This window comes from Miscanthus floridulus, chromosome 1, assembly GCF_019320115.1.
Source record: "Miscanthus floridulus cultivar M001 chromosome 1, ASM1932011v1, whole genome shotgun sequence".
NCBI classification, from domain to species: domain Eukaryota; kingdom Viridiplantae; phylum Streptophyta; class Magnoliopsida; order Poales; family Poaceae; genus Miscanthus; species Miscanthus floridulus.
In genome coordinates this window covers 77,876,292-77,900,389 of record NC_089580.1, presented here as the reverse complement: position 1 = coordinate 77,900,389, position 24,098 = coordinate 77,876,292, and the positions used below count along the sequence as shown (strand labels likewise).

Below are 24,098 nucleotides of genomic sequence, written 5' to 3'. Positions count from 1 at the left end.
ACAAACTGTCATACATTGTGGACGATGTAGTGACAGTTTGCTTTGAGCTTTTCCATGAAATAGCTCCCCTTTGCGAGATGATAGAAAATCCACGTCTGGATATGCATTCACTCTCGCATAATCAGAATCTGAATATCCCACCATGTGGAGTGAATCAGATCTTCTATATGTCATCATGAGGCCTTTCGTTCCTTGTAAATAATGCAAGACTTTCTTTACTAATTTCAGTGTTCTATTCCAGAATTGCTCTGGAATCTGCCAAGTAAAACCCGGTAACAAATGCCAAGTCAGGACGCGTACATACTTGAGCATGTTGCAAGCTTCTGACAGCTGAAGCATATGGAACCACTTTTACTTTATCGATTGAGCTCATATTGGTTCCTGGGGCATTTAAAATCCCCATATCTATCGCCCTTGACTATAGGAGCAGGTGAGGGACTATATTTGTGCATACTGAATTTCTTTAAGATCTTTTCCATGTATGCCTTTTGTGACAGTCATTATACCCTTTTCTTCTATCTCGGTGAATCTCGATCCTTAGAACGAACGATGCTTCGCAAAGATCTTTCATATCAAGTTTTGAGGACAAAACTTCTCTGTCTCATGTAGTAGACTGACATCACTACTAGCAAGTAAGATATCATTCACATACAGGACAAGAAAGATAAACTTCCCATTCTTAAACTTTGCATAGACACAATTGTCCTCTACATTCTCTTTTAAAACCCAAAATTCTTTATTGACTGATCAAACTTCAAGTACCACTGTCTTGAAGCTTGCTTTAATCCATAAATGGATTTCTTTAGGTGGCATCCCATTTGTTCTTTTCCTTCCATGACAAAACCTTTCGGTTGTGCCATGTAAACATTTTCCTCCAAGTCTCCGTTGAGAAATGTTGTCTTTACATCCATCTGATGTAATTCTCAATCGTAATGTGCCACTAATGCCATTATGATTCTGAAGGAAACTATACATGAGACTAGAGAAAAGGTCTCATTGTAATCAATTCTTTCTCTTTGCATAAAGCCTTTTGCCACAAGTCACACTTTATATGTCTCTATATTCCCTTGAGAGTCATGTTTAGTCTTGTAGACCTATTTATAGCCTACTGTTTTGACTCCTTTAGTAATTGTTTCCAAATCCCAAACTTTATTGACATTCATTGATTTCATTTCATCTTCCATGGCCTCAAGCCACTTTGATGAATGATCACTTCTCATGGCTTCTTCAAATGAGGTGGGATCAACCTCCATTTGAAATTCCTTAGTGTTGTACACTTCATAATCAGCAGGAATAGTTGATTTTCTAACTTTTTGAGACCTTCTAGGGGCCTTCACTTTTGGCACATCTTCTGTTTGAGGCTGTTGTTGCTCCCCCTCATGTGTGGCAATAGGTTCTATATGATCCTAAAGAATAGGTTCCTCATCGTCATTCATTGTTGCCATAGGTGGGATAACAATAGGTGCTGGCACCACAGTATCTAGCACTGTCGGTACAGCTACAGTAGGTAGTGAGAAAAATGGCTTATGAATCATTGGAGTGGGCACTTATGCCCGCTTCACTTCAAGGTCAATTTCTCGAGCTACCATGCTCCCCCTCATCTTTTCATCCTCTAGAAAAACAACATGTCTTGTTTTCACAAACTTTGTGTGTCTCTCTAGACAGTAGAAACGAAAACCTTTTGACTTTTCTATGTAGCCAAACAAATAGCAACTTACTATTTTGGGATATAACTTCCTAATGTTTGGGTTAAATAATTTAGCCTCAGCAGGGCTCCCCCCACACACGCAAGTGGTTTAGTGAGGGTACACTTTCTGTCTACAACTCATACGGTGTTTTGGGCACTGATTTACTTGGTACTCTTTTGAGAATATGAATAGGGTTTTTAACGCCTCCATCCACAACCTCAACTGTAAGGTGGAGTAACTTATCATACTACCCACCATATCCATCAGGATGCGATTGGTTCTTTTAGCTACTCTATTCTGCTGAGGTTCACCCGGTATAGAATACTGGGCTACTATGCTATTCTTTTAGGGTATGTCGACCATAGTACTCCCCCATGGTCAGACCTGACTATCTTAATCTTTAATATCTTAAATTTATCCAATGCTTCTGTTCTTTCTTAGATTGGATAAATATAGCCATAATGGGAGTAATCATCTATGAATGTTATGAACGAATCATTACCATCCACACTCTTTACAGGAAACTGACCACAGATGTCTGTGTGAATAATCTATAGAATTCCTGCGCTTCGTTTGTCATCTTTTCTTAATTCTTTTTACATACTTTCCTTTTATGCATTCTCTGCATTGTTCTAAAACTGAGAGCTCTAATGGAGGAAGAATATCATTCTTAACTTGTCTTTCCATTCTTCCCCTCGAAATATGGCCTGAACGATAGTGCCATAATTTCAACAACGCATCGTGAGCTCTCTTATGCCACCATTTCTAGAGTAACACTCTGTCACTAGCTGCTTTATCAGCTGAGTAGCATATGTCTTTGAAGTGTTAGTGAACTGACTCTTTATTCTATCGAGGTACTCGGTGACCGTGTCATATTCTAGGATTAAGCCCACAATTGCAGGTTCAATCATGTTCTTTATCATAGCCAAACATTTCTTGTTGGCAGTGACCCACACTCTATGCTCAAAAGCCATAGGATATCTTTTGGGATTTAAAATCCCTTTCTTTAGTTGCCCAAGTGGCATTATTCTCTTTTGTCTCTCTCACCGGTGCCACAATCTCAGTAGAACACGGTGAGGTGACTACCCAGTCCACCTTAGACAAGATGAAAACCAGGTCAAAACTTTTCTTAACATAAAAATAACACCATTTGTATGCCTTGATTCCAACGTTGGTCAAAATTAAAACATACAACTATTCTTATACACTAATTCTACATCACCGTTGGGCAGAAATAGAATTAATGCATAAATCATTAACTTTTACAATTGTTCTTACACACTAATTCTACATCACCGTTGGGCAGAAATAGAATTAATGCATAAATCATTAACTTTTATAACTATTCTCATACACTAATTCTACATCACCGTTGGGCAGAAGTAGAATTAATGCATAAATCATTAAAATTATCAACTTTTCTTATACACTAATTCTACATCACCGTTGGGCAGAAGTAGAATTAATGCATAAATCATTAAAATTATGATATTATTATTAACAACGTTGGTCAGAAAATAACAACATCATAATCATGTCAAATCTCTTTTTCTCCAATTAAATACCACATTGGTTCAAAAATAACTGGAGAATCAACATTATCTTTAGCAGCGGAAAAAATCTCTTTTTCTCCAATTAAATACCACATTGGTTCAAAATAACTAGAGAATTAACAACTTTACTTTGGCTGTGGAAAAATTCTCTTTTTCTTGAATTTTACCCACAGGGAAAATTGCTTTTTTCCTATTTTCTTTAATCCATTAATCAATTTCCAGGAAATAAACATTTACTGGAAGAACTTTCTTTTTCTCTAGTTAAATAACACGTCGGTTCAAAATCACTGGAGAATACACTTTTCTTTAGCAGCGGAAAATATATACTCAATTTCTTGAATTTTACCCACAGGGAAAAAATATCTTTTCTATATTTTCTTTTGAGCCAATTTGCATTTTTAATTTTCTAGGAAATAAAACCTTTACTGGAAAATAAAAAACGAAAGAAAAATGACTCAAATTGATCACTGTACTTTTGGCCCGGCCAGCAAAACCAGCCCGACCCAGCTATTCTCCGCGCGCGCTGTTGCACCCAGGCCGCAACCTGGGCCTGGGCCGGCAAAGCCGCGCCGGTGCGCTCGCCCGCCTAGGCCACGGTCGGCCCGATCATTTGTAGCCGTTCGATCTGATCGACGGCTCGCCCGCACGTTTCAGGAGGTCAAAAGTCGCCGTGGCCGGGTTCCTCAGAAACCCTAGTTCATTTTCCTCGCCGCCCTCTCTCTCTTCGTTCGCTCTCTATCGCCGTTCGTTTCTCAGCGCAGCGCAAGACCGAGAGGACAGCGAGCGAGAGCGAGCAAGGCGAGCCAAGCGGTGGAGCGTCCATGGCATCGTCGCCGGCCCCCTCGCTGGCGCGCGTGCTCCCCAACGGGTGAGCACGCCGCCGTCGAGCGGCCTAGCCGCGGCGCCCCCTTGGCCGAGCCCGGAGAGCCAGCTCCCCGGCTCGGCTTCTTCTACCGCGCCGGCGAAGGGACATCCGACGCGCGGCGAGGTAGACTTTCTTCCTTTTCTTTTCGAGTTCATCCGAATGGGAAACTAGGGTTAGGGTTCAGGTTATGACCCTTCTTTTTCTCTTCTTCCCCAATCGGATCTAGGGTTCCTTTCTTTTTCCCCTTCGGATTTGAGCGGGTCTAGACCGAACCCCTCTTTCTTTGTTTTTCTTTTGGTGCTCGGATTGAACCGATTTGGATTTCTTTTCTTTTCGGGTTTGATTCCGATTGGGATGAGGGGGTTAGGGTTTCATTTTCTTTTGATTTCTTTTCCTTTTCGGAGTTCATTCGAATCTCTTCCCTTCTTCCCCTTTTTCTTTCTCTGATTTGGACTGATCTCTGTTTTCCGAACCGAAGGTGGGGATTAGGGTTAGGGTTAGGGTTCGTGTGCCGACCCTTGTTCTTTTCTTTCTTCTTTTACCCGGTTAGGGTTAGGGTTAGGGTTTGGGATGGCCACTGTTTTTCTTTTTCCCTGATTTGATTTCTTCACGGGTATGATGTTCGGTTTCCGGATGAAACCATGTAATCATCTCTGTCCCAAAACCCGATCTAGGGTTTGGTTGTATCTGTTCTTCACTTTTCCCAAACCCGAGCTAGGGTTAGGGTTAGAGTTTCATTCATCCAAATCAAAAACTTTTCTCAGATCCGAAAGGATCGAAGTTAGGGTTCAACCGAACCCTTTGTCGGCCGAAGCCCCTTTCTACTTTCTAAAACCGCACTGGATTTCTAATCATCTTTTCCCCCCGCGCGGTGGCGGTGGTTTTTCTTTCTTCTTTTACCCGGTTAGGGTTAGGATTACACAGAGGCAACCGGCTCTGATATCATTGTTAGGATCGATGTGTGTACCTCTGTGACCGTAGGATCGGGTAAGCTCCTCTCCTTTTGGGCTTCTCTACTCGCCCTGGCTCAGTAGCACCGCAGCAACGTAGAACGCCGGTACTGCGGCGTTGTAGGCGTCGTGGTGGCGATGCCGTGAAGTCCAATGGCTCTATGGAGACCTTGCAGAGGCGACGGTGTCGTCGGTGGGCTCATCCCGTCGCTGGCAGCACTCTTTAGGATCGGATTAGGGTTTCTCTGTAGGTGGGTGGCGGCTCCGTTCAACCTCGTGATCCGAGCCCTCACCCCCACCTTCCTTTTATGTGTGCTGTACGACAGGGGCCCACCAACCGGATTAGGGTTGGGCTCCCCCAATCAGGGAGCAGAGATAAGGGCCCAATAGGCCGTTGGGCCTATTGGTAGAGATCAACTAACATGAAGAAGTGGAGGACGTCAAAGCCGCAGCAGAGGACGCGGACGTCGAGGCCGCGCAAGCCATCTCCCTCTCGCTCCCCACGCTGCCCACCCATCACCATGCCAAACCTCCACCCTCGCCGATCCACGACGCCCACGCCCCGCCGCCTCACCTCCTCCTTAGAGCCAGCTCGCTCCCCGAGGCACCGTGGGGCGTGGCTCCTTCTGCGATGGGTGGCTCCTGGTCTCTCCCACGGCAGTGCGCGGATCTGCTCGACGGGGATGATGGCACCTAGCGCGTCTCCGCTGCGTGCTGCATTGCGCCTTGGCCATTGCGGGGCATGCGCGGGACCAGCGCGTCACGGGCACGCTCGCCGAACTCCGCGTGCCTAGGGTGCCTCCCGCAGCGAGAACGCGGACGTGGGCGCGGCCAGGCAGGTGCTCGAGACGGAGGACGCGTCGGCCGTCGCGTGGAACGCCGTCGTCGCCTGCTGTGCGTGGCTCAGCCTCGTTGACGACGCACTGGACCACGCGGAGCGCATGGCGATGTCGGGCCGGCTCGAACCCAGCCTCGCGACATGGAACGCTGTGCTGTCCGGCTGCGCGCGACCGGGAAGCATTCGGCTTTGTTCGGAGCATGCTAGAGCGAGGGATGTGGCCGGACTCCAGCTCCATGTCGAGCCTACTCAAGTGTGTGGCCAGCTTGGGGCTGCTTGCCCATGACATGGAAGCCAATTGCTTGTTCCTCAGGCATCAAGCTCGAGCCGGACGTGTACACTGGGACAGCGTTCGCTGACATGTACGCCAAGTGCGGCCGCCTCGAATGCGCCCAAAAGGTGTTCGACACTCTGGAACGAATCTTGATTTTTTAAATATTAGTTTGGTTTAGTATTATTTTTGTTTTGATTTTAGTCTTGGGTACCGGCTAGAACGAAAATATTGCCTTCGGAATAGATTGTTGTTTAATATAAGAGTAACAAGATTTTCAAATCTGTGATGTTCACAAATAAAAACTATTGCAAATAATTTTAATACCAATTAAATTAATATGGTGAGAAAGATCAACGCCAATCAGTTTGGTGTCAAAACACTTAAGCCCCGTTCGCTGGTCTGAGTCTTGGCTGAAACTGGCTGGAAAACACTGTTCTGGCTGAATTATTGTGAGAGAAAAATACTGTTCCGGCTAAAAAAACAAGCCGAACAAGCCGAATATGGGGTAAGCCGAATAGCGCCTTAGCTAGGGAGTGGCACAAGAAAAAACAGAACCTCATCGCCCTTCTCTAGTCTAAGGGCATTTAAGTCTTTTTACAGCTCCATTTGTCACCGTTGGCACCTAATGTTAACGGAATAGCGTGGACGACAAAAAGAATTTCGGTCGATGGCATCTGGATGCGCTCGAATTTTTTAGTGACCTCTAGGTAACGGCTATCTTTTATAATGGCACAGATAAAACCCTCAATTAATGTGCCATGTAGGCAAAAATAAAGACGACGTTAGTTTTTTTTTTGGACATGTGTGATAGAACCAAATTAAAGTGCTTTATGGACACGCTACAACAAGTGCGTTTTTTATGGCACAACCCTAAATATTGCAGGCGCACTAGCTGTAGTTGAAGATGAGGGGAAGGCATGGTCGTTGGCAGGGACTCGAGGTTTATCCCTCCTAACTGCCATTGCTCCGAGTGGTTAGCGCCCTGTCTTATGGTCAATTGGTCGTCGGTAGTTTCTTTCACAGCCACAAGTATTCCTAAGGCAGCAGCAGAGTGTTTTTTGTTTTTGTTTTTGCTTTGTATGGGCACTTGTCCTTTTTTTGTTTTCTTAATATAATGATGTACAACTCTCATGTGTTTTTAAGAATTTTTTTTTCTGGACGGTGGTGGATTAGGAATCTTTAGAATATTTTCATTTTATGTTAGGGTGTGTTTAGTTCGTGAAATGAAAATTTTTAGATGTTACATCGATGTGTTGGAAGGATGTCGGGAGGGGTTTTTTATACTAATAAAAAAATAAATTACAGAACCCATCAGGAAACTGCGAGACGAATCTAATGATACTAATTAATCGGTCATTAGCACATGAGGTTACTGTAGCACTTAAGGCTTTTCATGGACTAATTAGGCTTAAAAGATTCATCTCGTGATTTTGTCGAGAACTGTGCAATTAGTTTTTTTCGTCTATATTTAGTACTCTATGCATGTGCCGTAAGATTCGATGTGACACTTTAGGATGAAAATTTTTTAAAACTAATCAGGGCCTTGAATTAGGCAAGTACATTACTGCTGCACCCCGCGAGCCTGGTTTGGCACCGTGCGGGCAACCAAACGCCTCCTCTGGCCCTCTATCTCCTTGCCCGAAAAAAAAAAAAAAAAAAAAAAAAAAATCTCCTTCCCTGCGAAGCCATGGCGGATGCCCCGGCGATGCCCTCATCACCACCGGCGTCCGCTGGCAACGGCGATCCATCCTCGCCTTCCGTACGCGTCCCTCGTGTGCTCCCCTCCACAATGCTCCTGGACACCCCGCCTCCTTCCAGCGGTAGGGCGCGGGGCCCGCGTGGCGGGAGGGCGGCTGCGGCGTCGGGGAGCGGCGGGCGAGGCGGCGGCAGGGGGAGCAAGTCCGCTTTGCCGGCTGCGACTTCATACGGTACAGATGGGAGGAGGACGGACCGGCTCGTCGAGGCGGTTAGGAAGGTGCCGACGCCGACAGACGTGGACGCGAGACTGGATTCCGCCGACATTCTGCAGCTGGCGTTGGCGAAGGGGCCTATGTTCGAGTGGCTGAGCTACTGGCCGGAGAAGGGGTTCCACAAGGAAGATCACCCCTACTGACGCACGGTGCGTTTCCTCTGCTAGGTACGACAAAATCGTTGATGGCTTCGTGGGGGATTGCGAAGGCAGCAACTTTTACTCTGCGTTGCTAGTTCAGTAGTAGCTATCATATTTACCTAATAATTGCTTCAGTCCAGGCCTCCAGGGAGGAGAATGTGTCACTAAATTATAGTCCTGATTAGTAGTGTTTGCACCTATGTAATGGGAGGGAAAATGCGCAGCTACAACTACTCTCCAAGCCCAGCATTCGCAATTTGACTTGTTTGACGAACGGATCCTAAGTATTGTATGAACTGTGTAATGAGATGGGCGGAACTTGAGTCCTAATCTTTGCCATCTTCACATCTACAGAACTGCAGGATGCTAAACTGGCTAAATGAACAGTGCTCCTGTACTACCTTTTGATTGATGTGGTTGAGCTAACCTTAAGAGCTTACTGAATTCATATTTCGATTGACTATTTAACCTTTTAGATGCTAATCCTGTTACTCCATTTGGTGTGATTATGTTGTTGACAATAGATGCTTCCATGCTTCTGGTTAAAATTCATAGTTGTTACCCTTGATTTTGGTTTCCTGTTTTTCTTGATACTACAAGTTTTGCCTGCGGGTACTATCTGACTAAATATGACAAGACTATTACAATCTATAGACGTTGGATTAGATTTCAACGGTAGATATTCAATGGCCTAACTAACCAGCGGGACCCATTTCCGGAAAATACCAGCACTGTCTCAAGCTTACAATGGAACACAGAAGTTTATGAAATCAAATCTGTATATCAAAGCTGTAAAAGGTACTCCCTCCATTCCAAATTATAAGACGTTTTGGCTCTATGAATCTAAAAAAGTCAAAACGTCTTATAATTTGGAATGGAGGGAGTATAACATTATTTTGAGAGCTCTCCCAGGCCAAGTATACTCACACCAGAATACTTAACTAGATTCTTGTTACGTGCTTATGCTCCATTTTGTATCTGAGGCACCTGTACACAGCCTACCTAATCTTTATTAAATACAAATCATTTACAAGTTCGATACCATTTAACAAGATCACACTATACTCTCAAGCATTTAATTGACCACTCAGTTATGACAAACCAGCAGGCAGTAGGGATGTTCTTGCCATCCAAACTCATGTTTGATTGAATTTGGGTTTCTCTGCAATCTATCACTTTGTCTGCTGTGTAGATGCCTGAAGAAATCCATCACGGATCTGACTTGCAATATCTGCAACAGCACCAGGACCATGTGGGAGGAAAACTGCAGAAGATTTCTTTGCTGCACCAATTTCTTTCATGGTGTCAAAATACTCAGTGATCAGAACTAAATCCATGACATCCTTAGCTGAAGTCCCATTCACGTTGCCACTAAAGCCAAGTACACTATCTCTTAGCTGGTTAGCCCATCAACTATGGCTTGTCGCTGCCGTGCAATGCCTAGACCAGACAGATACTTGGCTTCAGCCTCACCCTCAGTCCTTTTAATCTGAATGATTTTCTCTGCCTCTGCCTTCTCATTTGCCGCAACGCGCAGTCTTGCAGCTGAACAAAAGGTAAAATAAATAAATGGTTAGTGGTAAACATCAAACTGCAGTATATTATCGGGATATCTATGTGTGATTAATTCATCGCTCATTACAAACCAATCTGAAGATTTTAGATGGATGATCAATTGCTGTAAGTCCTCAAGTTCTAGCAGCTCTTCATGTTAAATTATACTTCCTTTGTTTGAAAATATAAGTGCGTGTTGATTTGGCACAATCTCCAAATTTTCTCATCGACCACTGATTTCTCTTTGAGTATAATAATGTCTATTGCAACAAAATTATGATCATTTGAATGTACTTTCAAATGCCAATCCAATGATGCCATTGTTTATTTATCATAGTGTTTAAATATTGTTAGAGCAATAGTTGGTCGAATATGACAAGGTTTGAATGTTGGAACGGATGCATGCCTTATAAAAAGAGACTGAGAGAATACTACGTGTGAATGCAAATTTTCTAGAGTTATATGCAAATTGTATATGAGTTCATACATCATAGCCCAAAAGCAAGATTCACCAATGTAGATGGACATTTACCAGCATTGATTTCATTCATAGCTCTTTTAACCTTTTCATCTGGTTCGATATCAACAATGAGTGTTTGCACAATCTCATAACCATAAGTAAACGTTGCCTTTTCAAGTTCCTCCTCCACAGCCTTTGCTATTTCATTCTTTTGCTTGCAAGTATCATCCAGTTCTAGTTTGGGAACAGTTGCCCTTATAACTGTGAAAAAAGAGAGCATGTAAAAATCAATAGGATATGCCATGTTATTATATTATGAAACATCTGTGGATATTTAGGTACATATTTTGTATACGTCCTTATCAAAAACCTCCTCTATAGCAGTATCAAAACTAATTATTATCTGGACTCTTAGAACCTCCAGAAATTGACTACTACTCCCCTGTTCCCTGTTCCAGAATAGGTGCCCTGTGTTAAGGAATCTGGTTCAAAAAAAATCATTGGTGGAATAAAAAAAGTTTGTTTATTAGACCTTTTCCATCCTACAAATACTTTGAAAAATGTGAAGTGTGGTTGAAATGGGTCACTTTGTTGTGGACATCGACATAATTTTCAAAACATAATTTAGACTAGTATTTTTTGCTGTGTGTATTTTATAAATCATAGTAAAGATGTACCTTTTTGAAAGTATTTTCAAGAGGAATCTAATAGTACCATTTTAGTTTCCAAACTCAACTCTAAGTTACTTGTAATCAAAGTTTCGATGGTTTACTGCATGCAACCCTAAACATATCACTTCTTTCTGACCAATGGAAGTATTTCATGTGGGTAAATGGTCCAATTCTGTTGATTTACTACTTTTATTTGTACCTCCACGCATAGAGCAGTTTGGACAACCATTCGAAACGTCAAGAATTTAGTATAAGTAGGTTTTACCATCAAATACGTATGATTGAATTTGAGCTTTTGGGTTGCTCAGCTTGTAATATACTAATATGCATCACTTGCTTTGTCTTCCATTGCCCGGTATTGAATGGATGCAACAACAGTAACGAAAAACATTATCCTGCGACAGGATGCATAAATAAATATAAGAGTCCAAAGACATTATTAGATAAGTTGAGCAAATCATCTTTAGAATCCTTCCTGCAAACAGGCGGTAAAAACTAATCTTTATCTTAACAAATACTCCTTCCCTTCCAAATTATAAGATGTTTTGACTTTTCTAGATACATTGCTTTTACCGTGTATTTAAACATAATATGTATCTAAGTGCATAGCAAAAATTATGAATCTAGAAAAGCTAAAATGTCTTATAATTTAGAACGAATGGAGTACTATCTACGATGAACATGAAGCTCAATCTTGCATGTGACAAGTCAGAAGTGAGATGTGAAAACCTTTGTCTTTGTCTCACAACGGACATCAAGCTGCCTAAAGCCTCAGCGTGAGCTGACCTTTGACGTGTTTTCCAATGATCCATGGCACAAAATGGCATCCAGGATCAAGTACATCCTCAAACTTCCCAAATCTCTCTTTGATTCATACTTTTGACTGGTCCACCTGTACAAAGCATAAGAACCTGCCGATTGCTGCGACTAGTTTCCCCATTCCAGTCTCTGCCTTGAAGCAGTGAGGATATGAATCAATCTCATCAATAGCACTATTATTATAGAACTTAATACTGCCAATCACTATTTTTTTCAGTTATTAATTTTGTGTGAACTGTACAACCAAACTGAGTGTACCACAAGAGTTAAACCTAGGGCCAAGGTGTTTAGCAAACATTTTTTTCTGAATGTTGAAATCTGTTGGTATGTCTATAAACTTTTCACTAAATGAAGAGAATTTTGCAAAGTGCAGGATCCTGCTTTATAAAAACATCAGAATAGTTGAGGAGAATGAGAATAACTGACCTACATTACCCTCTCCTGTCTTTGGGCACCAGGCTGCTGAATGAGTTACTGTTAAGATGGTTGAATGGTCGACAAAGATATGCAATGATTGAATTCTGTCTATGAGCTATCATGGACAATGGGGGCATTGAGATTCTATACTTGAGTTCTCTGCATTGCAAATGAATAAATGTTATATTCAGGTCAACATCTGCCTTTGCTCTATCATTCCCAGGTCTGACCCGTTTGTCCACAGCCCAAGGAGAAACTTCTTAGAGGAAGTACTTTGATTATGGTTGGACATGTTTAAGAAACTGCCGTCCATACAATGGCAGTACAGTCAGCTTCCTGATCAAACATCCATTTCGTTTTCCTTTACACATACACTCGTTTTATAAAGAACTTTTATTTGGACTCATAATCACAGGATAACAAACAATGGGATGAATCCCCGTGTTGTTTATATACATGTACAAAACAATAGCCAATACGTATTTAAAAAAGGAGGAGCAAACTTGTTGAACCAACAAATCAACAGACCTAGTCTACAAACCCAACACAAGTTATGTACGACACCGACCATGCATTGGTGGCGTAATCTAGCTCCTCTTGGAGATTTTAGGAGCAGCACAGTACACTTGTCTCCCTGCTTCGGCAGCATCCTTGATTCCCTGAAGCTGATTAGCTATGTCCTCTAAGAGTTGCAACTGTAATGACTGCCTCCTTTCATTTGCTGCGTGCCTTATCTTGTCCTGTGCACCTTTAATGGCATTCAGACTTTTCCCAAGGAGATCATCTGCAGCAGCTCGAGTCTGTAATCTCTCTGCTTGCATTGTTGCCTCTGAGAAGCTTCGGCCAATCAGGCCCTTGACTTCTGTTGAGAAGCGTATGTCATCGACCACGTGCACATCATAGACATTGGCATCATTCTTACTTTCTGTCTGGTCATTGACAATCTTGTCTATACCCGGACACTCGACTTCCTGAAATGCATGAGCTGCCTGTTCCTTGGTACAAGTATCCTTGGTCCAGGTAGATTCCATACCTGGTGCAGCATCAACATGGAAATCGCCACCTTGATCCAAATCTTGGCTCCGGGCGGACAGGGGGAGGATTTCCACTGTCTCTGCTCCATCATCCTCATCCTCATCCTCAAAGCTATCTAGCTTCAGCCTTGATTGAGGCGTGGGAACTTTGGCCGGCGTCTGAACAGAAACACTATCATCGCTTCCCACATTGATTCGACCCGCAGCAAGAGGCGGCACCATTGGTTGCTCACGCAGTGATGGCGTCTTGAAGCTGAACCCAGAAGAATCATTCCCAAAATGTTGCATCCGATTCGCATCGACCGATTTGGACGAGCTGGGCTCTCCTTCGGACATGAGGAAACTATGCGGCGTGACCATCTCCTGCTCGTCATCCTCCTCCTCGTCATCCTCGGCAGCGCCAAGCCCGAGCAGGCGTCGGTAGGCGTCCACCTCCTTGCGCAGCGCGCGCGCCTCGCGCTCCCGCACGAGCACGATGTCCCGGAGCTCCTCGACCTCGTCCTCGTAGAAGGCACAGCGCTCGTCAGCGGTGCGGCGCTGCTGTCGCGCCTCGATCTCGAGCGCCGACTTCTCCTTCTGCAGGCGCAGGATCATGGACATGGCCTCCTCGGTCGCCGACGCCGAGGCGCTGCGCTCTTTCTCGAGCTCCCGCTGCAGCTCGGCGCGCGCCTCCTCGCGGCGACAAAGATCCGTTTCCTCCTTCCACGCGTCGACAGCCGCCTGCTCCTCCCCCTCTTCCTCCGCCCCCTCCTGACGGTGGTCCTCGCCATCGGTGGGGCCGGCGAAGGGGAAGCGGGCGCGTAGGGCGGCGTGGAGGGACCCGACGGCGCGGGATGGGTAGCACGCCAGGAAGGCGAGGAGACAGGGCAGGTGCGGGCGCGCGCAGGTGCAGGGGAGCGGGAGGCCGAGCAACGAGAGGAGGCGCGCGGCGACGGCGGCGAGCGCGGCGAGGCAGAGGCAGGCCCAGGCGAGCGTGAGGTCGAGAAACGCCCCCGCCAGGGAGCGCGCCGTCCAGTGGGCGCGCACGGCCGCGGCGCCCGGGCACGGCGTCGTCATCGCATACTTGCAATCACAAGCTGAATCTGGCTGGATTATTCCTATTCGGGTGGCCGGTGGTGCGAGGGGAGGAGACGTGCGGTGCGGGGGATCTGAAGGAAAGCGGTGGGATTGTCTTCTTCTTTTGTTTTTTTTTCTCTTTTTCTCGTGAATTGGGAGAGGACAGAGGCGGCACGTCTGCGTGCCTCGGTGGCTCGGAATACAGTGTTTTGTAGATTTTCTCCATCAATTTTTTTCTCTCTACTAGCACAGTATGTCCGTACGACACACACATGGCGATACAACTATTTCAAATACAATAAAAATATTAATTAAATTCTTAATACATCAATTCATATATATCATCAATAATTTCTTTAAATACAAAAATACGATAATGAATTATTCATTGGATCTATAGAACGTTAAAGATATGTTTTTTAAAAAAAGAGTTGCTTTAGATATTGAGACATATTGTACGTTCATGCAGACGAGTTTAACAATAATATTCTGATCCAGACACATAAGTCAGGATTGTATTATCCAGATCTTGAACTGGTTGCTATATCCAGGGCCACTGGCTTATTGGACCATAGTAATAATAATAATAACAAGGCTGATACGCCACTATTTCAGAATTTGTTTGAACCGTACAGCTCAAGCAACAAAAAAGAAATATAGTATCTTTCAAAATCCTCAGAATATCTTCCAACTAGCCCAATAGGAACATCAAAGAGACTATGATACCAGAACAACAAAACCATATTCTCCCAGGCAAACAAAGGCTGACAACATTCAGTGCACTGAAGTCATGTTTAAGGCATATATAATATAAAATTGCCACTCTTTTACACCTAAAAGTACATACAGTGGGTACAACATCAAACAAATCATAGAGGCTTTAGTGCAAGTGTTGTAATTACTAATCCAATCCATCTGTACTGAAGGGGCAGAGCTCCTATCATCCATTCCAAAAAATTAGACGTTACTGAAAAGACTTGTGGTACCTATTGTCTTCAAGACACTTAAATATGCTCTTTTGTTTCTCCACTGTTAAAAAGTAGGTTACTGGGCTTGTGCAATAAGCTCAGCAAGAGGCAGCTGTCAGAAAATAGAATGCAGGTGCATGCTAGTTGCTAGCTTAGGTAGCCAGACACATGGTTACTTCTCTTCATTGTCTGAATCAGACTCTGCAAAAAGAGGTTTCGGCTGGGTTTGAGAATAAGCTGGCGCAATAAACTTTGGGTCTTTCTCTGCAGCATCAGCATACTTCAAAATCGCTTCTCTTGGATCTTCATTCATCCAGGTCTCCTTAATTAAACCACCTTCCTGTAACATGCAGAAAGGGGGCAAATATATGGGGTAAGTAATCAGTTGACCCCAAATGGTATCAGTGGGACATGCAGAAAACCTAAAACAACCCCAATTACAACATATATACATACAAAACACATGGAGATATTAAGTATGTGCACTACCTTCAAGAGGTACTGTGTCAGCAAACTGCCTTTTGTAGTACCCACTCTTCCACCATAACCTGGACCATTAACAGGTGCTTCTGGCTTGTGTGATTTGAGCGGGTCTTTCAGTATCTTCTCTCTTTGACGTTTACGACTTGGTTGATCTCTGAAAAGTGGCAATGCATGTGGATTGTGTATGACAGGTTGCACCTCAAAATCATCAACAGACTTTTTCCTTGGTGCTCGTCCAACACATACAAGAGCTCCCCTTTGACTAATAGAAGGATCATACAGGATATGAGTCCCGCCTTCTTTCTTGTCTCCAACTGTTGCAAACACCTAAAGGTAAAACAAAGAAGTTCAATAATATCCTTTAAAATGGCAGTGCTCATTTCTTGAAATTCATTAGTAAGAGAAAAAAAAAACCTGGTTGATTCTTGGATGCCAGAGGCACCTTATCACACTGTACTGTGGTGAAATTCCCACCCTTGATACAAGCTCAAGTTTCTTTCTATCAAAGAAACAAAGTAATCCCCCATTGTCACCATCTTTTTCAATAGAAGTTCCTGTAAAAATAAGCTGCTCATCTGGGCTAAAGGCTGCATTTGTCTCAGCATAGTGATTTGGCAGATCTTCAAATACTTTCAAAGGAGTTTTCATTCTTCTCAAATCCCATATCTGCATTCACCAATGCAACATCCCAATTAGATACCTTGGAATAATAAGAAAAAAAAGGAAATGCATACAACCTGACACTGACAATACAGGGACTAGCACAACCAGTGTTATTGGCTTATTGCGTAGATCTAGTGTGAGTCTAATATCTTACTTTGAAGTTTGAACTAGCATACAGTCGATTTGTACAGTCTGGTTGTATGTATAGCAGGGTTCTAAAGGAAGAACACATCAATGCCACATTACTATAAATCACATATTTGCATAGCTACAGTACATCAGGTACATCAGAACAGCCCAAAAATATCTAACACGACCAGTCAATCCACAAAGTTGCAAGTTCAATAATAGCCATAAATATGTGACCTCCCCTCACATCCATAAGGACATAATCAAGTTGAAAAGTTAATCTAAAGTTTTGAAATTTGTAATCCTCAAAGCTCAGGTAAATTACCTTAAGAGTACTATCCATACTTCTTGACAGAATAATCTGTCCATCTGTTGAAAACTTAACCCCAGTAATATCCTCTGTGTGTGTTTTCTCAACATGGATATCTGGTCTGCTACCCCATCCAGCTTTTATGGTCCAGACCTATGAGGGATACAGTATGCAGGTCAGTGAGCATTACAAGAAACAATTTGACTGAGTATAAAGTGATAAAGGAACACAAGAATTCTACATAAAATATATACCTGTATAGAACCATCTCCTATGCCACCCACAATTCGTTTTCCTTCATGGTCCCATGCACATGATGTAACAGGAATCCGCATTGGTCTTACCAGCTTAGGTTTGATGACCTATTCATAAAGTAATTAACAGATTCAGACAGCCACAGTTCAAATGATGAAAATTTTGATTATTTGAAATAGCAAATGAAGAATTTCGAGGTACTAAAATGAACCAATAACAGTGCCTTCCAAGGGTCTCCTGATATTATTTTAGAAAAACAATTCGTTAATGTCTGGCAAATAGAAATAATAGATCAAAATACCTGCTTCTGACTTTTAAAGTCAGACACATCCCAGAGACGTATGGAGCCATCTTCAGATGATGTCAGAATGGTCTCTTTTGACTTTGGATTCCACTCACCACCTGTAAGCCCAGAGATGTGACCTTTTGTATTCTTCAGATCACGAATATACATATCACCCTTAACAAACTCGCCTAGTGTAAGCCCATCCCTGTCATAAATCTGATTTAAAGCATACTTGTCAATAACAAGTTTTCAGCTCTACTGGTGAAGTATTGGGAAATACGAAAGGTTACAAGAGAAGAATACCTTGGCCTGAGCTGAACCAGTAACACATAAGAATCGATCAGACGTTGGACTCCAACTTAGGCTACGAACTTGATGGCCCTCAAAGGGTTCCAATTGTCTGAATGACTGAAGCTTTGAATTCATACCCTGGAAGTCGTACATACGCACTGTATAATCATAGCTACCAGAGAGCACTCTGGATCCTGTATGGTCAACAGCAAGGGCAGAGACAACCTGGCAGAAATAGTATTATTATTAACCAGTAAAATGCATGTATTAGAAACTGTAGCATTACGATTTGAATGACTAGCAAGTTAGCAATCTCATGAAATCTGTTTCTTGAACTATACCATTGACTAGCCTGTGAGATATCAATTTCAATTAGAACACCACAATTGACATCTTGCTGAACTTTTCATAAGCATTGAATGTTCAAAAACCAGCTTTACCATCAATCACACTAATTCTAAAATCTAATTCAAGATAAAACAAAAGCTGATATTCATTTGCAATTTCATTATATGTTTCAAACAGGTTTTAACAATCGAACCTACCAGTAATCCATCTACCTTCTCTGGGGAGTATCCTAATACTAAAAATAAAACCGTAATCAGCTAACAGCATGGGAACTTTGGTCCTTTTTTTTTCTTCTAAAACCAACTAATTCAGCTAAATTGTCTCAGAAAAAGAACAATTCGTCCAAATGGCGCCTAAAGCAATCAAGCCAAGCTAGATAGAAGCAGTGGCGGATGTAGTATAGGTGCATGGGGGTACAGCTGTACCCCCAAAAATTCTGTAGAAACACTAAGTATATGTACCTATAATATTTAATTATGTAAAACATTATCAAATAACAAATTCTTGAGCTCAAGTACTCATCTAAGATGATGGACTATAGCTCTTTCTTCTAAAGCCTGGGAATCCAAAGTTAACCTTGTGCACAAACACAAGTATAAGATAAATACAAACGAGTTTTGCTAAAAAAAGATAAATATGAAAACGAATTAATTGGACAGTTTATTTTTTTTTGGAAAAGTTGACTCTTTTTCCTTCCAAACCATCATTATAGTTTTAATTCGTGAAGTTTGAGTCTTGATTTTGTTTGATAATCAGACAATTTTTGGAAAGAAAAGTCATCTGTAGATTACTCGACAAATAAATAATTTTACTTTTGTAGAACATTGTGGTATTAACAGAAACAATGATCTAGCATTTTTAATATATTACTCTATATACAAAGCACAAAAGATTTCTTGGTCTACCCTGAGTCAGCAAGAAACTAATATGCTTATGAAGACCTTGGCAATGACTATATCTGTATACTCCTAGATGAATGTTGGTTAATTGTATCCTTAGAGCATCGATCTCCAATAGTCTTTGTAAAATTTACACTCTAAATCATCATTTGGAGAGTTATTTTATGAAAAACGCTTTCTATATCTCTGTACACTCCGCCAGCTTTTCTATAAATCATATGAAAGATATACAGTCTTTTGGAGTTGCTCTTAGTGAACTGCATCACTTAGATCGTTTATATCTTTAGTGAATTGTGTCACTTAGGTCCATACCCCCATGACTGAAATCCTGGATCCGCCACTGGATAGAAGGCCACATCAGTACAACAAAACCAAATGAAGGAGGAGAGCTGGAGCTCGTCGCTCGTACCTTAGTGTGCCCCCGCAGAACAATTTCGTTGCTGAGAGGGATCCGATTGAATCCACCCTCGCCATCATCCTCCATCTCCTCCTCGTCGTCCTCACCATCATCATCATCGACGTCTTCATCATCCGCTGGCGGCGGCCTAGGCGGCCCAATCATGCCGTCGCCATCGTCGTCGTCCCCCTCGCCGCGAGCTGAGGGCGGCGGTGGCCGAGGCGGCCCGATCATAACACCGCCGCCGTCCTCGTCGTCGTCCTCCCCCGCGGACGCCGGCGGCGGCCGAGGGGGACCAATCATAGCGGCTGAATCGTCGTCCGCGGCGGTAGAGGCGGAGGGCTTGGGGTTACTAGGGTTTTGAGGCTTGCGAAGGGTGGAGGAGTGGGCGGAGGAGGCCGCAGAACCGGGCCGAGCGGGCGCCTTGCCGAAAGAGAGCGGGAAGAAGGTCCGCATAGCCTCCTCGTCCATCTCGGCCCCGTCAGCCATGGGCACACGCTCGCCGCCGGCGAGGTCAGGTCGTGAATGCGTGTGCGCTGCGCGAGGTTGCCAGCTCAGGAGAGATACGGGTTCTTGTCTTGCAAAGCCGGTTGAGCGAGTCGGTACCTGCACAAAGGTTTCAACATGCTCTTCCTCGTTAAGACCTGTTTGCTGTGGGGACTGTTTTCTATTTTTAATTCTATAAAGAAAATGTTCATGTCCGAGAAATAAATCAATTATTATTTTAGACTTTATAGGCCATGTTCGTTTCGCTAATAAGCCATGACTGAAAATACTGTTGACTGATTTGTTGTGAGAAAAAAATATTATTCTTTAGCTGAAAAAGTACGGCTTATAAGCCAAGCGAACATATTTTCATCCATGTTTTAATGCCACCGCTGAAAGGTCCTTGTTTGGTTTTGGTAATTGAGTGACAACTTAGGTGGACTAATTGTGTTTATGTGAGATACACAGGTGATTAGTCCACAGGTACATGTGTATGAGCAACATATGCCATGAAGGTGAAAATAGCTTGGAGATGTTGCAAAGCTCACACATGTGATGATGAAGGAGCTTAAATACACATGAGACATGACATTGAGTCATGTGATCAAGGTGGAGAAGATCAAGACATGACTTGGCTTGATGGACCGGTTGCAAGCGTGAAGGGCAAGTCGAAGGCTTTGGAGTGATGGACCGCGTGGCGGTGAAGCTTGAGCAAGATTTAGCGCCGATGGACGATAGCAACGGTGAAGAGCAAGTAGAGTCAAGATCGATGAACCAATATGATCATGTGATGATATGAAGTGGATCATATTATTGTTGATCGTGTTGGTGCATGTGTTGCATCGACATTGAAGGAGATGGAATGGAATGCGCAAGGCAAAGGTATAACCTAGGGCATTTCATTTCACCGGTCATAGGTGTGTAGAGAAGTTTATGACCGGGTTTAGGATAGATGGCCGTACTATCAAGAGGGGCAAACTTGTTTGCATATCGGTCATCTAGTGCCACTCGAGTGATCTAACTTTGCATTGTCGCTAGGATCGAGTGGCGTGGCAAGTTGAGTGGCTAACATCCTTTGGGAAATGATTGTGAAAATGCTAACACACATACACATGGTAGTGTACACTTGGTGGTGTTGGCACATTTACAAAGGAGGTGGTGTTTGCAGGGGTGAGATGGGTTTTGGGTCCCTCTCTCCCTCCCGCCGAGCTTGCGAGGCGGGATTCGGCACTTTCGGGAAAATAGAATGTCTATTTTCTATTGCGCCGGATGCAAATTCTTGTGGTTAGCACACTTGAGCAAGGGTAAAGAAAATGGAGGAGATGCCAGCGTTGGTCAAGTGACCGGACGTTGGATCCAAATGCACAGGACACTGACTGCCTGCGTCCGGTCGCGTTGACGTGGAGTGACGCTGGCGTCGGTCAACTGACCGGACGCTGAGTCTGAAAGCACCGGACGCTGGCTGGCTGCGTCCGGTCAGGCTAACGTACGATGAAGCAGTAGCTGGAGAGTGACCGGACGCGTCCGGTCATGCTCGGGAGCTTACTGGAAACGACCGGACACTGAGGGTCCAGCGTCCGGTCAGTTGAAGCTGCTGCGTCCGGTCAGGTCAAGTGACCGTTGGAATCGGGACACGTGGTCGTCTGTGAGCGACCGGACGCTGAGATCCAGCGTCCGGTCAACACGACCGGAGCGTCCGGTCGGCCCGACCGTTGCCCAGTGAAAGGGTAACGGCTAGTTTAGCCCTTGGGGCTATAAATAGAAGTGGTCTTCGGCCATGACTGGTGTTGAGCACCTCAAGGGACTTAGTGTCCATGCTTGTGAGTGCTTGGGAGCCCTCCATCACACATATACTTGATAGTGATCATTCGATTGTATGAGTGAGCGATTCTAGTACGATTGTATCGTGAGGTTGCATCGAGTGGCACTAGGTGATCGAGTTGCAAGCCGGTGGTGCTTGTTACTTTTGGAGGTTGCCACCTCCTAGACGGCTTGGTGGTGGTCTCCGTCGAAGCGCGCAAGAAGCTTGTGCGGCGCTCCGGAGAAGTGCTTGTGAGGGGCACTTGTGCTCGCCCCGCGGGAGTCGCGAAGAGCAACATTAGTAAATCGTGTCATTGAGCTACCCTCACTCAAGGGGTAGGTTCTTGCGGCGTCCGACGTGCGGGCTTGACGGGTGATACCAATTAGCCGCCGAACCACCAAGTGAGCGGTCGACACAACGGGGACTAGCGTGTTGGCAAACACGTGAACCTCGGGAGAAAAATCATCGTGTCAACCTTGTTCTTCCCGTTGGTTTGCATCTCCGTTACACAAGCTTGTGTTTACTTTCATATACATTACGCTTGTGTTGTTGCTTTTGTAATTAGATAGCTTGTGTAGCTTGCTAATTACCTTTTTGCTTGTGTAGCATAGAAGTAGCTCCCTTGCGTGGCTAATTTGGTTTTAGTAACCTTGTTAGTCACATTGCTTAGTTTGTGTAGCTAAGTATTTGCGCTCTCTAATTAGGCATTGGTTGCCTTATTATTGAGCATTGCTAGTAAGCTTAGTTAGCTTTGTGCTTTTGCTTACTAGCATATGTAGGAGCTCCCTTGTTGCTTAAAGTACTAGTGACATAGGTTTGTGTAACCTTGCTCCTAGAATTATTTAGGAGAGCTCTAACTAGCCCGGCACCTTTATTGCATAATTGTTATCTTTGCAAGGTGCTAGTGAATATATATAGAGGGGTGTAGTCTCGGCTAGACCGATAGTTTTAATTCCGCACTTGTTTCGGTTAGCCAACGTGATTAAGTTTTAAAAAAAGGCTATTCACCCCCCCTCTAGTCGCCATCTCGACCCTTCAACCGCTTCCCACTATCACACTAATATGTCTTCGTCCATGTTTTAACGATAATTCTTGGTATATATATAGGGCGTCCGTCTGCGCCAGACGCTCTTAATTATGGGCCATCCGCGTCAGCCCAACTGCTGCCTCTAAAAAAAGGCTGAAGCAGTGGCCGATGTGGCCTTATCCATTCGAGCGAGCTAGCCTCATCTATCATTTACCGAGTTAGGAGATGAGCGAGATTCTGCTAAAAAAAGGAGGTGGGTGAGATGCTGACCCAGCTCATCGGAGCAGCTGTTGTGGCGAATCGAGGATTCGGTGGCGGTGGCGTGGGGTCAGCAATGCAGTCGCAGAGGCAACGACATCCATCTTGCGCACGGCAGCGCATCTCCGTTCCCCAGCGCCGCAGGGCGTCAGCGAACCACTACGCTTCCCGCGTCTGGCTGACGGCTGTCGGCGCGCAAGCAAGGTGACGGCAACTTCGAGCCCACGCGTGTGGGAGGACACGGTGGCTCCGGAGGCCCGCGTGCGAGCGGCATGGGAGACAAGCATGACGACAGAGACCCGCGCCGCCGTGCGGGAGGGAGGCGAGGGTGGCTATGACGTGGAGGTTGTAATCTACCGCAGCCTTCTTGAGTGCGTGGACCTGCCGTAGCCTTCTCCACCGAACCTGTCGCGGCATTCTCACCGGAGCGGCGAGCTCCATGCCACCAGCGAGTTCTACACCGGTGAACTCCACGTGCCGACAAGCCTCCGTTCCGAAACAGAAAGGAAATATTACGCTGAAAGCGCATGTTGTAAGCGTATGTTTCAAGTGTTTCAGAGGTATGCTGCGAGTGTTTCAAGCGGATATTGCAAAAGTAGATCGGGATGTTGCACATGTTGCAATAGTTATACGCGTATGTTGCAAGCTTTTTCCAATGTTTCATCTGTGTTTTTTCCAAACGTATGTTACAAGTGTTTATTTGGATGTTGCATATGTTTCACACATGTTGCAAGTATTTTATCTGGATGTTGCGTATGTTTTACAATGGTTTTCAAGTGCTTTTCATGTGTGTTTTGCAAGTGTTTTAAGATGCATGTTTCAAATGTCTTATCTACCTTCATACGTATGTTACAATTATTACATCTGGATGTTTCAAAAGTAGATCGGGTGTTGCATCTCCTTTCTCACTTTCTGCTGCCTTCCTCGGTGCCTCCTCCTCATCTCGGCGTTGGCTAGGCATCCACCACCCCCTCTTTCCTCTTTCTCAATGATGGTGGCGTTCGGGGTGGTGTGGGCCCTATGTGGGTGCGCGAAATCGCACGGGAAACGGCTGCAGGCGTGGGGCGTCTAGCAAGCCCATGTTTTAAAATTGCGAGCTATTTAAAACCTTAATTTTTTATGCCACCGCGCCCCACTATCACACTAAGTCATTTGAACAGGTACCTCCTAGTCAACAGACCTCTTTGTCATCTTGTCATCACATGCAC

At 44.3% G+C, this 24,098-nt stretch overlaps 2 protein-coding genes and 1 pseudogene across 2 annotated transcripts; all 3 read right to left on the bottom strand.

Annotated features, from left to right (window-relative positions):
- Nucleotides 1-9,109: 9,109 nt before the first annotated feature.
- On the bottom strand, nucleotides 9,110-11,903 carry LOC136536552 (hypersensitive-induced response protein 1-like; annotated as a pseudogene).
- Nucleotides 11,904-12,547: 644 nt separating this feature from the next.
- Nucleotides 12,548-14,409, bottom strand: LOC136536543 (uncharacterized). The gene has a single exon (XM_066528801.1). It carries the CDS (start codon nucleotides 14,287-14,289, stop codon nucleotides 12,787-12,789), a length of 1,503 nt encoding a protein of 500 aa, XP_066384898.1. The 5' UTR covers nucleotides 14,290-14,409; the 3' UTR covers nucleotides 12,548-12,786.
- A 668-nt stretch (nucleotides 14,410-15,077) lies between these two features.
- Nucleotides 15,078-19,936, bottom strand: LOC136487657 (uncharacterized). Its single transcript, XM_066484758.1, has 8 exons — nucleotides 19,331-19,936; nucleotides 17,687-17,899; nucleotides 17,399-17,599; nucleotides 17,097-17,204; nucleotides 16,858-16,995; nucleotides 16,155-16,406; nucleotides 15,747-16,067; nucleotides 15,078-15,597 (listed from the first exon to the last, which is right to left on the bottom strand). Exons 1-8 carry the CDS (start codon nucleotides 19,805-19,807, stop codon nucleotides 15,430-15,432), a joined length of 1,878 nt encoding a protein of 625 aa, XP_066340855.1. The 5' UTR covers nucleotides 19,808-19,936; the 3' UTR covers nucleotides 15,078-15,429.
- Nucleotides 19,937-24,098: the final 4,162 nt, after the last annotated feature.